Source organism: Callospermophilus lateralis, chromosome 13, assembly GCF_048772815.1.
Source record: "Callospermophilus lateralis isolate mCalLat2 chromosome 13, mCalLat2.hap1, whole genome shotgun sequence".
NCBI classification, from domain to species: Eukaryota; Metazoa; Chordata; class Mammalia; order Rodentia; family Sciuridae; genus Callospermophilus; species Callospermophilus lateralis.
Genome location: NC_135317.1, coordinates 41583855 through 41596958, shown reverse-complemented (window position 1 = coordinate 41596958; position 13104 = coordinate 41583855). Strand labels below are relative to the sequence as shown.

At 40.3% G+C, this 13104-nt stretch overlaps 1 protein-coding gene across 1 annotated transcript; it reads left to right on the top strand.

The window, feature by feature from the left end:
• The first annotated feature begins 7931 nt into the window (after nucleotides 1–7931).
• On the top strand, nucleotides 7932–10748 carry Gjd4 (gap junction protein delta 4). The gene is made up of 2 exons (XM_076872894.1): nucleotides 7932–7998; nucleotides 9622–10748. The coding sequence occupies exons 1-2, from the start codon at nucleotides 7935–7937 to the stop codon at nucleotides 10746–10748; spliced, it is 1191 nt and encodes a 396-aa protein (XP_076729009.1). The 5' UTR covers nucleotides 7932–7934.
• The last annotated feature ends 2356 nt before the right edge of the window (nucleotides 10749–13104 follow it).

Sequence of the window (13104 nt, the reverse complement as noted above, 5' to 3'; positions counted from 1 at the left end):
CTGCCTCAGGCACAGGAGAACAAAGTCACTAGAAGCCATCCAGAAAGAAGATCAGGTACCCGGATTAGAAGAAACCACCCTGGCAGGTCTCAGGGGCAAGAAGTTTAATTCTGCTAGAGGGTGGAGTGCAGGGTAGGAGACTGGAAGGTGAAGCAGGAAAGGCAAGGTGAGTCCAAGTCTCCCTGAGGTAATGGGTGGCTACTGATGAACTTTAAGCAGTGCATTTTAATAAAGTATTCCACGCAGATGGAGTACCAGTTTTTTATTTAGGTGACATGGTGTCACATATCTAGAGAGAGAGAACATGGGAAAGTGCCATTGGTTTGGACATGTACATTTGAGTTGTAAGTTCTCCAAGCAATGTCCAGACTGGAGCTGACATTCTACCTTCCCACATAATGCTTTCCTGAAAATTCTAATTATATTAAATATACTAGAGGCCAAAGTCATCTTATGATTCTGGAGAGCTTTAAAAAAAGAAGAAATCTTTAAATATACTTTGTGTCTAAGATGCAACTTTATTTTTTTCCTTCAAGACTGAATACTGAGTTATCTAGTTTAGTCTAATTCTTTGTTAAGACCAAAGTTGGGCTCCTTTGCGTCTGTCTGCTCAGTGCCCACTGTCAATTGCTCAGCTCTAGGATGTTGATGCTGACGGGACCACTTTTGTTTTCCAGTTTTCCTCTAATTTTAAGGGCAAAACATTAAATTAGGGAGGACTTTGGTGACTGTGTCACAGTTTGACTTCAGATCCTAGCAAGATGGCTACTTCTTTCAGGAGATCTTCCATAAATCACTTATGAGTTGACTAGTTTTTCTTGGATTCCCATAAAGCAACACTCCATACTTTCCTAAACTTCAGCCACCCCATGCTCATTTATTGCATTTTAAAAGTATCTGGCCGGGCCCAGTGGTGTACACCTGTAATCCCAGTAGCTCAGGAGGCCAAGGCAGGAGGACCGTGAGTTCAAAGTCAGCCTCTGCACTTTAGCAAGGTCCTAAGCAACTCAGTGAGACCCTGTCTGTAAATATAATACAAAATAGGGCTGGGAATGTGGCTCAGTGTTTAAGTGCCCCTGGGTTTAAAATCTGTCTTTCTCTTGAAGGTAGAAAATCTAACTTTTTCTTGATTGGTTTCCAAGACATGGTGGAGTTCTTAGCTGGGCCTTAATACATTAATACAACGAATCTTCATGACTCTTTAAAGTAAGCACCATCTTTTCATCTCAAAGACACAAAAATTTCAGATTGGTTAATATTTGCTCAAACACTAGTAAGCAATTAGAATAAGAACTAAATCCCATCTCTGTAACCTTGAAGTCTGTGCTGTTTTCAGTCCTATTACCTCTTTGATTACCAGTTATTGCTTTGATGACTAATTTTTAATTGATTTTACTCTACTTTTAAATATTCCATCAGTAAAGGAATAGGCCTATTTGTGGCAAGTGTGGAAAATGCTGCTGGACACTAATGCAGTTCATATGAGAAAACTGTTAAAACCTGAGAATACTTCCACTAAGTCCTTGTCTGCAGTGGGCTCCTCCACTACTTCTACCTGTGAGCAGTATTCTCAGTGGTGTTCCTGAGAGGCTACAGAAGGTATTTTGGTCCATATGCGCACACTCATTTTATAACTCTTACAACATTGCTACCTGGCCATGGGTCCAAGTGAGTTAGAAAAGAGGGAAGGAATTGGCCAGGAGGGGCTTGTGGCTTGTGATAACTGTGTGGCTGCCTCCTTTACCTGATTTAGTGTTTCCTTAAATGTGCCCCTTTAGGGAGGCTGTCAATGGCCACCCCATGAAATTCAGGTGTTCACTTCTCTCCTTCTGTGCTCTATTCTACTCCTTAGTATTTATCACCATCTAATTAATTCATTTTGCTGAAAATATTTATCTCCTTTATTGTTAAAGCTTCCCACTACAATACATGTTCAAGGGGATTTTTATCTGTCTCTTTCTCTGCCATTTCCCTAGTGCCAAGAACAGTGCCTGGGAAATAGTAGATGCTTAGTAAATATTTATTAAATGAACTATGTTCCTTGTACTACTACTAATATTTTGGAAGGCATTGACAAGCCAAAGGACATTGATAGATACAGTGACAAGGAAGGGGATCATTTTTGTCTGCCTGAAGGGTGGGAAAATATGTTGGATTTGATTTCAGTTGACATTATAGGAATGTGTTCTGACACATTGCCCAGGACCATAAACAAAAAGCAAGCTAACGTGGAGTCTTTTGCTTTCTTCACAAAGAAAATCCAAAATTTTGAGAGACTGCTAAGTATCTGTGTTCCCCTTCTACCTACAAGATCTGCCTTGTTTTGTCTGCTCAGTTTCTGAAGACTGACTTGAAAGATTTTTATTGGAAAGTGAAAATAATATGACTTCAAATACTTAAAGGGCTAACACTATGCTATTCAGATATTTATATTTCTTTAACATGCTGGACAGGTAAAAAAAATTTCTGCATTTTTAATATGGTTTGTGTCAAAAATTCTTGGGATAGGATAGGGAACACCAAATATCATTTAAGCTCTCTACTGAGGCTGGGTGGTCTTGGCCACATTTTAATTTCATCTGTAATTAGAAAGGTAGACTAAATAGATTTTAAAGTAACTTTCATTTCCAAAGATGCATAACTCAACAGTTCTGTGGAAAATGGAATTTTTGGGCTCCTATGTACCCTAGGGAGCCCATTTGCCTTGTGAGTAATGTAGTTCTGTGGACTGACAGCAGCCTCAGAAGTGATTGGCTTGGTAGGTTTGCATCTCAAAGCCAAATGTTTAATTAATTACTGTTCTTAAAGATTGTAAGCAGGGGCTTCTTTGGTAAGCATGCCCTCCTGTGGCTTGGAGAGGGTTCATCATTGTGTTATGATTGGGAGGATGAATTTGTATTCCTTCAATGTTTCTTAAAATTTTTAACCAAGTTCCAGGTTTGGTAGTGAACAACTGTAATACTAGTAGCTCAGGAGGCTGAGGCCAGAGGATCGAAGGTTTGATGGCAGCCTCAACAACTTAGAAAGGCTCTAAGCAACTTAGCAAGACCCTATCAAGAAATTAAAAGGTCTGGAGAGGTGGCTTAGTGATTGAGTATACTTGGGTTCAATCCCTGACACCAAAAGGCGAAAAAAAAAAAAAAAAAAAAAAGAGAGAGAGAGATTTTACCTAAGCTTATTTTAAGTGAGAACAATGCTTGAACATTCTTTACCTCCTTTGGAAGAGAAGTCACACCCTTCTGCTTATAAAAACCAGCCCAAGAGCCATAAAAACAAGATGGCCGATGCCATCTTGGCAGGCAGAAGACATTGGGAAGCTATAATGTTGAACTGAACTGATGTTGAAAATGCAGTCCAACAATGATGGTGAGACCTTAGGAGCTGAAAAAGTCTTGTCCCAGTTGCTAATTTTTCTCTATAAGTTTAGTGTGAGTGGGTTGGGACAGGGGAACTGCACAGAGGCAGTCCCTAGATCACCCATGTCTGTGGTCAACTAGACTCTCAGGAAAGGAATCAGTTATAATGTATTTTCTTAGTAGATTTACATATGCAGATGGAACTCAACTATATGCATGATTCATCTGTTGGTGCAGTGGGTGAACATTTGTTTTCTATCCACAGTACTGAAGAAGTCATTTAAATGTTAAGTACAAGAAAAGCATTCATTTTTGAAGTGAGATAATTAAGCTATCTTTTAAACACACACACACAGAGCAAAACAGGACATACCATCATTTACAAACCTCCCAGAAACTGAACTCTATTTCCCTTGGTGCCATTTGGCATTTTAAAGGTGGGGGAAATATTTTTCTCCTGCTAGCTTTCTGGACTGAATAATCCAGGTTATGGAGCCCCTGTATTCCTCAACTTTCACTGGTACTTTATTCTTGGAAATGATCAGAATGATTATTGAAAAACATGATTGTCTAGTACTGTCTTTTATGTTTTAGGTAATTTCTCCCTCACAATCATTCCAGGACTTTAGTACTGAAACTGGAAATTCCAAGATCACACAGTCACAAAGCTGGGATCTTAATCCAAGCCATCAGACTTGTACCCTTAGCCTCAGTAACCTATGCCACCCATAATTACTGTCTGAAAGACCAGATGTTTTGTAACACTTCTTTCTCAATGCAGACACCATTATGCAAGGTGAGACTTGGTCAAAGCATAAATAATAACAAATAGAAGTAGAAATACCTTGACTGAAGGAGGAGTGGGAGTGGGTAGGGTCTGGAGCTTCCATCACTCACTTCATCTTTTATAACTCTTAAGTCTTCATAGCTTGGGCTCCTAAGGACACATCTCTTTTCCAAATTGCTCTTTCATTTGTCTGAGCTTCTCTCTAGTAGATTCCTATCATTAAATGCAGTCAGACCTCATTTTACACAGATTTCATATTTGCTAATTCACCTTACCTCAAATCAATATTTGTGGTGCTGTCAAAGTCATTTTTGGACACATACAATGCAGTGAAAAATTGGCATCACCCAATATACATATTTGCAGCTGAAGCTGAACAAATGAGGCTGTGCTTTCTTATTTCTCCTCTTACACTATAAATGAGTTTTAGTAAATAAACCAAATAGTTTATTTAGTGCCATATATATATATTTTTTTGTGTGTGCATTTTGTTGGTGATTTTGCTGTGTTAAACAGCACCAAGTATAGTGCTGAAATGTTGTCTAGTGTTTCTAGGTGCAAGAAAACTGTGAAAGGCCTTACAGAGGAAGCATATGAGTTTTATGAATTTCATTCATGCATGAATTATAATGCTGATGGCCATGAGTTTAATGTTAATGAGTTATATGGTATATTAAATAAGGTCGATGAACAAAAACACACACAGATATGTATTGACTGGTTGAAGAAAATGTTGTGACCAGGGGCTCATAGGAACAGAGGCTCATATGTTAAAGGCTTGGTTTCCAGCCTGGGGTGCTTTTACAAGGTGGTAGAACCTTTAGGAAGTGGGGCCTGTAGAATAAGTTTATTGGGGGCATTCCCTTAAAGGGAATATTCTTCTCTCTTCCTGTTTCCCAGCCACCATGAAGTGAATAGGCCTCCATAGCCATGTCCTCCCACTGTGGTGAACTGTGCTACAACAGGAACAAGTTGCCATGTACTTAAACCTTTGAAACTGTGAGGCAAAATAAATATTTTATCTTATTAAGTTTATTGTTTCAGTATTTTTTTTTCACTTTAATGGAAAGCTGGATAACACAGAACCTAACATTGTATTTCCCCAAGGATTCATAATATTCACTAATTCAGAGCCTGTGACCACTTTAGAGAGCTTAATTACCACAAATAATGAGAATTGACCATTGAGATATTTATTTATTTATTTTGTGGTACTAACTAGGGATTGAACCCAGGGGTACTTTACCATTGAACTATATCCCCAGCCCATTAATAAAAACATTTTTTGGAGACAGGATCTTGTTTAGTTGCTGAGGAAGTCTCAAACTTGCAATCCTCTTGCCTTAGCCTCCTGAGTCACTGGGATTATATGTGTGTGCCACTGTGCCCAGTCTAAGAGTTTCTTATAGGAAAAAAATGCACTTATTTAAATTGACCCTAATTCTCAATCCTATAAATTAAGTAATATTAATAAAACTGAGGCCTAGATAACTTGTCAACGTCGCTAAGGTAGAGAGAGGTAAAACCAAAGTCCCTATTGTTTTCTTTCCTTTTGGATGACTGCTCCCACTTTGTGAACTCATCCTGATTTGTCATCTTGCATAATCAGCCCTATCGGTCTCTCTCTGCTGCCCCCGGGTTTCTTTTACATTGGCTTCTGCACAGCACTCTCCCAGATCTCTCTACTCCCAACAGCTGCCCAGTGGAAACCTCCCTATTGATTCTGGGATAATTTTATAGGAGGTAGCCAGATGCTGGGTGCTCCAGCCACATTCTACTCTACCTCCTTCCTGCTCCCATCTTGCTTCTGGTAGCCATTGGGGTCAAGATTTCTAAGTAAAGCAAAAATGTCTCCTGCAGAGAGAGAGAGAGAGAGAGAGAGAGAGAGAGAGAGAGAGAGAGAGAGAAAAGAAGAGGAAGAGAAGAAAGACAAGAAATGGGGAGAAAAGTGGACCTGGAGGAAGAACAGGAAAGCAACAGGATGGGGTGGGGACAGGCAGGGTTGGCTGCCCCAAAAGAGAAACTGGGGCAAACAGAAAGATAAGGAAGAGAATCAGAGCAACAGGCTTCGAGATTGTCTACAAGACCTATGTAATTCTGTAAGTTTTAAAATAATTTTCATGTCTATAATCTTGTTTTGCATATCATAACTATGAATATGTGAAAGGCACATATTTTTTCTATTTTATTGATCAGAAAATTGAAGCATGAAACCCGCTAGTGTTCTGCTCCAGGTCATGCATTTTTAATGTACTCCACATTTGGGATAGATTATTTTTATCATGCAGCAAAATTTAACAATTTTTCAGTTTTTCAATCTTTAAGCCAGTGTCCAGAACAGTCTACAAGGCAGAATAAAATAAAATAAAGGTTCTCCTTTATTTAAAACTTGTACCACATGTCTGTTTCAATACTGTTAACTACAAATGCCTTTAATTTTCTTGATCACGTCAAACCATTTGACTAAAATATAGCAAAACCACTGATCATTTCAAGGGGGTCATGATGGGAATCAGTCATGTGGGTAAAGATAAAAGCAGCTTTGTTGTGCTCTGTTTCTGGGATTCTTTCTAGGGATATTACTAAAGTCAAGAATAGATCAGAAATGAAGAATAGGTAGGGATAAAAGACTAGCTTTCATGGAAAATTGAAATCATTCCTTTTAAAGTCTACAACTTCTACACTGAGGCTAGATCTCCAGCCTTGCAAGATGGGTTCATCTCTAGATATAATCTAAAGGCAGTTGCCTTGATAGGATCTTGATGGAGCTGGGATTGATGTCACCAAGTTCAGTTGGTGTTATCTTATTATAAACTAAATAATGTTTATTAAGCAGATTCAATGGGAGCAATCCTAGAATTTGATAAGGCCAGGAGATACAAAAGAAAGATGTACTCTATTGGAGGTTTTATAGGCCAGTTAGGGACTGGAAGACTACTGATGTAAGTTGTTGCCCTCGCCCCCACACACATATGCAAGGTGCTCCCAGTGTCATCAATTGATTTGTGCCTCTCATGAGTGCTGATACTTCTTATTGCAAGATGAGAATATCTATGAGATATTTAGTGACTTCTTCAATGAGTAGGAGGCTGCCCTGGGATTCGCACCAAGCCCTTAGTCTCTCAGTGAAAAGCTCTTATCATTTACCTGCCCAGAAAGAGTCAGAGTCAGAGTCTACATCCACAATGTGGACACACAACTGAGGTGCAGATTTAGGCAGGCATTGGTGGTATAAGAATTCGGAATAAGGGCAAAATCTTTTTATGAGAGTGTGATGATGGGTGGGTTATGCTTCATAGAAAAGACAAAATAAACATTTTAGGGCTTCTTTCACAAATGAAGGGGTTGTGAAAATATTTGCAAGGAGGAAATGGCTTTTTAATAGAGAAACTTGCTTGGCTAGAAAACAAAAGTTTTTTTTCTTGGCTAAAAGTAGTGCTTCTATTATATCCTGAAGCATCTGGCTGTCCTGGTAGAGACATCTGAGTACAGCCACAGGCCTGGAATATCCTAAGAGGGTAAGAATAGCCATAATAAGAAATGACTCCCGCCGTTCTGGTCCCTGCAGTTGTCAGGAATGCTGTGCCTCAGAGGCAAGCAAGTGGCTTAGGGCTGTCTCAACTTGGAGGCAGAGACTTGCTTCCTAGCCTGGGCTCAAATTTTTCCTTTCACAGCTACAACTCTCACCTTTGTAGCTAAAATACATTTATTTCTGCAAAAACTTTCCACCTCCTTGGTGAACACCAGCCTTCACATCTCCAGCGGCCTTGAGTCCGTGGCATTCTGGAAGCATGGAGAACTTGGACTTGTTGGGCTTCCTCATCATCACATTAAACTGCAATGTGACCATCGTGGGTGAGTATTGGGAAACCCTGCCTGTTCTGTTTTTGTTTTTAGGTTTGCATTGAATCTTCATTAAAGGGTCAGCGTGTATCCTAATTTTCAGTTTGCCTGGCCCACTCCCCAAAGAAAGGCCACTGTTCAGACCAGAGGTAAGGGAGCTGTGGGTACCAGCTTTCCTCTAATTGTTCCATGGTTCCACGGAAGGAAGTGTTGGGTGAGGGCTTTGTTCTATCATAGGGTTTCTGCTTGTTGACAGGTGGGTGCTGCATCTGAAGGCCGAAGCAGGTGGATGGGGGTATTTTTGTGTACCCTTCTTCATTGCTAGGAAAAGAAACAATTCAGTAAGAACTCATGAGAAAATAATGCCTGGATTATGCTTTCTTCTCATTCATCTTTTTCAATTTTATCCTTGGAGCTTAATTTGTAAAGATTAGTAATTTCTCTTACACATTTTAAACCAAATCCAAGTTTTAGTTTAGTAACTTTTTTTTTCCTTTCATTTTTGCAACACTGGAATTATACCTAGGCCTTTGCACACGGGAGGCAAGCACTCTAGCATTGAGTTATGCTCCCAGCCTCCTAGTTATTCTTTAAACAAAAGAAATAATAGAGAATTCTGCACTTGATGCAATTGAATTAAATTTTCCGAGAGGTGTGAGGATCATAGCAAAAGGGATTGAGAAAAGGGCTAATATATGCCTGAGATGTCATTGATAATTTCCTTACTCATTAGTTTGTAAAATTTAAAGAAAATCAATCTGTTAAAAGTTAAGCAGATGACTTTATCACCTAATGATAATATTTTTTGAACTTAACTGCCTTCATATATAATAGAGTTTTGTTTTTCTGGTATCAGGTGATGTTTTCTCTGTCTCTTCACAAAACACAATATTTACAAATTATCCTGGGTATGTTTTAAATGTGTTTCAAAATAGTTGATCCATATCATGGAAGTATACCTTTAAAGTTATTTTGGGTTCCTAGGTTAGTCTCATTCATCCACGCTAAATTAAAGAAAGACAAGCCTCGTTTTAATTTATAGTAACTGGAATGGGAGAAAGGAATTCTAAATTACTGAAAAACATGAGTATTAGTAAAGAAATTTAATTTCAAGGACCACAGAGCACATTAAATACAAGCCCTTTGATTGAATGGCAAACTTGTGAGCCATTATCGTAAATAAGGGGGATACTGAAATTAGTAGCTTGTATTTGCTCAACACAGTTACAGAATATGCTAAAATCCTTTAAAAGCTTATTCTCCTAAAAAGAATAAGATCTTACTTACATCATTGATTTGCTTAGCCAAATTTTCTTTCTGGGCCTTTTAGTCCAAGAGCTATGCCCAAAAATTTGAGTTAGATTGTAACATTTTTAGTATATAATGATCTTTAAAAATCTGCTCATTCAGAAGCATCGTACAAATGAGTTCAAGTGCAAATAATTCTGGTACATTCCCAATGCTCCGAAATCATTTATCAAATGAACAAACTAGCTGATACTGTTACTCTGACTAAATATATATCTATTGATTTATCAGTTCTCCATTCTCAGCCCCATGCAGTATTTAAAAACTATACTTTAGAGGAAATGTGTTTGTATTTTGATGAGACCATTCCTGCTTTCTCTTTTCCAGGAAAGATCTGGCTTATCTTCATGATACTGTTGAGGATGGTGGTGCTCATCTTGGCAGGGTACCCCATCTACCAGGATGAGCAGGAGAGATTTGTTTGTAATACTCTGCAGCCAGGATGTGCCAATGTTTGCTATGACATCTTCTCTCCTGTGTCCCATCTACGGTTCTGGCTGATCCAGAGTGTGTCTGTTCTTCTGCCTTATGTGGTTTTCAGTGTCTATGTCCTCCACCAAGGAGCCCAGCTTGCAGCCCAAGGAGCCTGCTGGTCAAATGGAGTTGCCACCAGCCATAAGCCCTCTGACCTGACCACTGGGGAGAGGCACTGCCCACAGCCCTGCAGGGCGGGGTGTAGCCTGAGTGTGCCAGATTTTTCCTCTGGCTACATCATCCACCTCTTTTTTCGGACCCTGATGGAAGCAGCTTTCGGGGCCTTGCATTACCTCCTCTTTGGATTCTTGGTCCCTAAGAGATTCTCTTGTACACACTCTCCTTGCTCCAGCGTGGTGGACTGTTATGTTTCTCGGCCCACAGAGAAATCCATTATGATGCTTTTCATTTGGGCAGTCAGTGTGCTCTCCTTCCTCTTCAGTGTCATTGACCTGATCTGCAGTGTTCGGAGACGGATGGGCAGGAAGCGAAGCCCCAGAGATGGACACTCCTTCCCTGTCAGGAAGGAGCGTGGAGCCATGACTTCTCCTCCTAACCACACTGAGGGATGTGAGGCCTCTCAGAGACTGGGGGAGAGGCTGGGTGAGATGAATGAGGATGGCAGATGGGAGGAAGTGGGGGTGCCCACTCTCCCTGGTGTGTGCACCAGAGGGCAGGATGCCAACAGCCCCAGCAGTAAATTGGAGCAGGTGGAGCCTCCCGATGAAGATGGGAGTGAAGTGATGTCCTCAGCCAGCGAAAGGTTGGCCATGGCTCACAAAGAGCCTGGGGGCAGGTCCTACAGAGAGGTCACCCAGGACACCAGGAGCAAAGGCCCTGCTAGGTCAGAGCAGCAGCCCTCAGCCTCTCGAAGCCACCTGGCTGAGCACTACTCAAGCAGTCAGCTACAGCTCCGTGACCAGCTGGCCACCTCTGGAAGCACCCCGCACCTGAGAACCAAAAAGTCTGAATGGGTATGAAGAGAGACTGTCATGTACAGCCCAGCAAGCCCACTTCTCCAGCATGGGTGTCACTGCCCTGTGCAAATGATCACAGCCGTGGAGATGCACACTCGCTCAGCAGGTGTGAAATCTGTCACTTGGTAGTTTATTAGGCAGACAGGTGAGCTGGCATAAGGAAAAATGGACTTCCTGGGAGACTCTGGTACAGGTTCAATTTGGATGACACTTGCTGTTGACAAAAAAAAAAAAAAAAGACACTGAAATGCCTGCACCAGGCTGAAATAATTAATTGGAGACTGTAAAGTTTCTGATTATCATGAGATTGGTATATATGCTACACTATCAGCAATCCTATTATCTTATTCTTTTCCATGGTATTTGCTTAAGTAAAGCATGCTTTTTTACATTAATGGAGCTCATTAATATTTTGATATTTTCTGGTGAAATATCATGAGTTTTTTTTTTCCTGCTTGGATGATAGAGATATTAGTTATGCATATCATCAATAGAGAGCAACTAGTTTAACTTTAATAAAAGGCATGATGATTGCATTGTGAAGGCACATTTCATACTCCCTTGTGTTAAGGGAGAAATGACTAATGCAGAAAATATAACTCATGAGCAATTTGTTTGGGGGGCCATCTTATATTGTTATTGCATGTGGACACAGGGTGCACAGGATGGGGGTGACCCCATGGCTTCCTGAGGTGTCACTTAAGTGTTTGCTGAATGGCTGCCTTCACCCTATAGAAGGAATATTTTTGCTGTTGATAAGTGGTCACAGATTTGTCATGAGGTTTTCAGTCCAGGTTTTGCCTGTGCCCTTTAGAAAGTTGTACACTTTAAGATTGCTCTGAGAGTGTTTGCATTCTCATGGATCAGACAAAAAAAAAAAAACATGAGTGTCACGGAAGCATGGTCTCAGTTTGTGCTTTTTTGTGTGTGCACTGGAAACAGTTGCCCTAGGCCTTGGGATGGACTTTACCCAAGTGTCTCTCTGAACTTCCTGATGTCACTGTGATTTTAATTTAGCTACTGACACAGTTAAAATATGTATCTGTGAGATTTACTGCTGCCTTAAATTGGGCAGATGAGAGGACGCACCTGCTGTTGGACAGTATAAACCAACTTACTTTGGGTACAGTTCCAGGTCATCTAGAACTATACCTAGATGGAAAAAGAGACATCTGGGTATAGTTCTAGAATCGAGTATTAGCTCCTGCTCCACAAACATGGAATGGCTGAGGAAGCTTACTTCACTCTGGCAAGTAATAAAAAGGTGAATAAATGCACTTGTGAAAACAATGGATACTTTTAACTGTTCTAAAGAAGAGTCTAGCAAAGCAATAGTTGCTAAAATGAAGAATAATAGCCTGCTAGATTTATCTATAGAGTGGCAAAGCAATTGGTTAAAACTTAAAAAAAAAAAAAAACAAAATTGGTTTTGGCATAAAGTAGTTTGAATAAATGTACTTATTTTGTAAATTCTCCCTTTGCCGCTCTCAAGCCACTTAAAATTTTATAACCTCTTTCTTCAGTATTTATACCAATGTCTGAACACAGTGACTGCTTAATTAATATGATGTTATGTCTGATATTCATGAAGTACTCAGGGTAAAATCTTGTTGGTGTTCCTTGCAGTGTGTAATTCTGGTGGACTTTCCAAGGTTGGACAGAGTCTTATATAGAGAGGAATTCCTGAGGGTTACATTACTATTCTAAAAGTAAGCACCATGTGACTCTCAAATGCCTCAATAGGAACTTTAATAATATTGAATGATGAAAGGAAATCAAGTCCCCAGTACTGGTGGTGTGTGCTCATGTAGGGTGCCTGGATAATAACTGGGAAAGGAAGGCCAGGCAGGGCTGGGGCTTCCTCGTGGCCATGGACCCAGAGAGAACTGGGCAGATCATGGCTGTATTCCTTCGGCTACTGGAATCCATGCTCAAGTGTGGGTTTGTAAACAAAAGTGATTTTATGTAGGTGGCACTGGGAAGGGCTACTTTGCCTCCCTGGTGATGTCCAAAATCCTACTATGAGAGAATCAGAGCCTTGAGGCTTGTTCCTTGGGAACCTGTATATGCTCCTCAGCCATTGGGTACCACAAGAGAAGTGCAGAGGTAATGACCAAGGAGATCTGGGTTCTTATCCCATATCCACCATTACTTGGCAGATCACTTTACTGCACTGGGTTTCAGTTTCCTGAGCAATGAGGGACCCAGAATAGATTATTGTAATTAAGAAGACAGTCTCTGTGCTTAAGCCTGAGTTCACTACCAGTTTAAGACTGTCAATGAGATGTTTGATTCAGTAGCCTTTCCATCTTGTTAACTACCTAAGCACAGGTTTTGATAAGATCAGGAGAGGCCTGTG

Excerpts from the sequence above, each read along its gene's own strand:
- Gjd4 (XM_076872894.1), top strand. The coding sequence starts at position 7,935 with ATGGAGAACTTGGACTTGTTGGGCTTCCTCATCATCACATTAAACTGC. Across the intron at positions 7,999-9,621 it reads CTGCAATGTGACCATCGTGG|GAAAGATCTGGCTTATCTTC; the intron begins GTGAGTATTGGG and ends TCTCTTTTCCAG.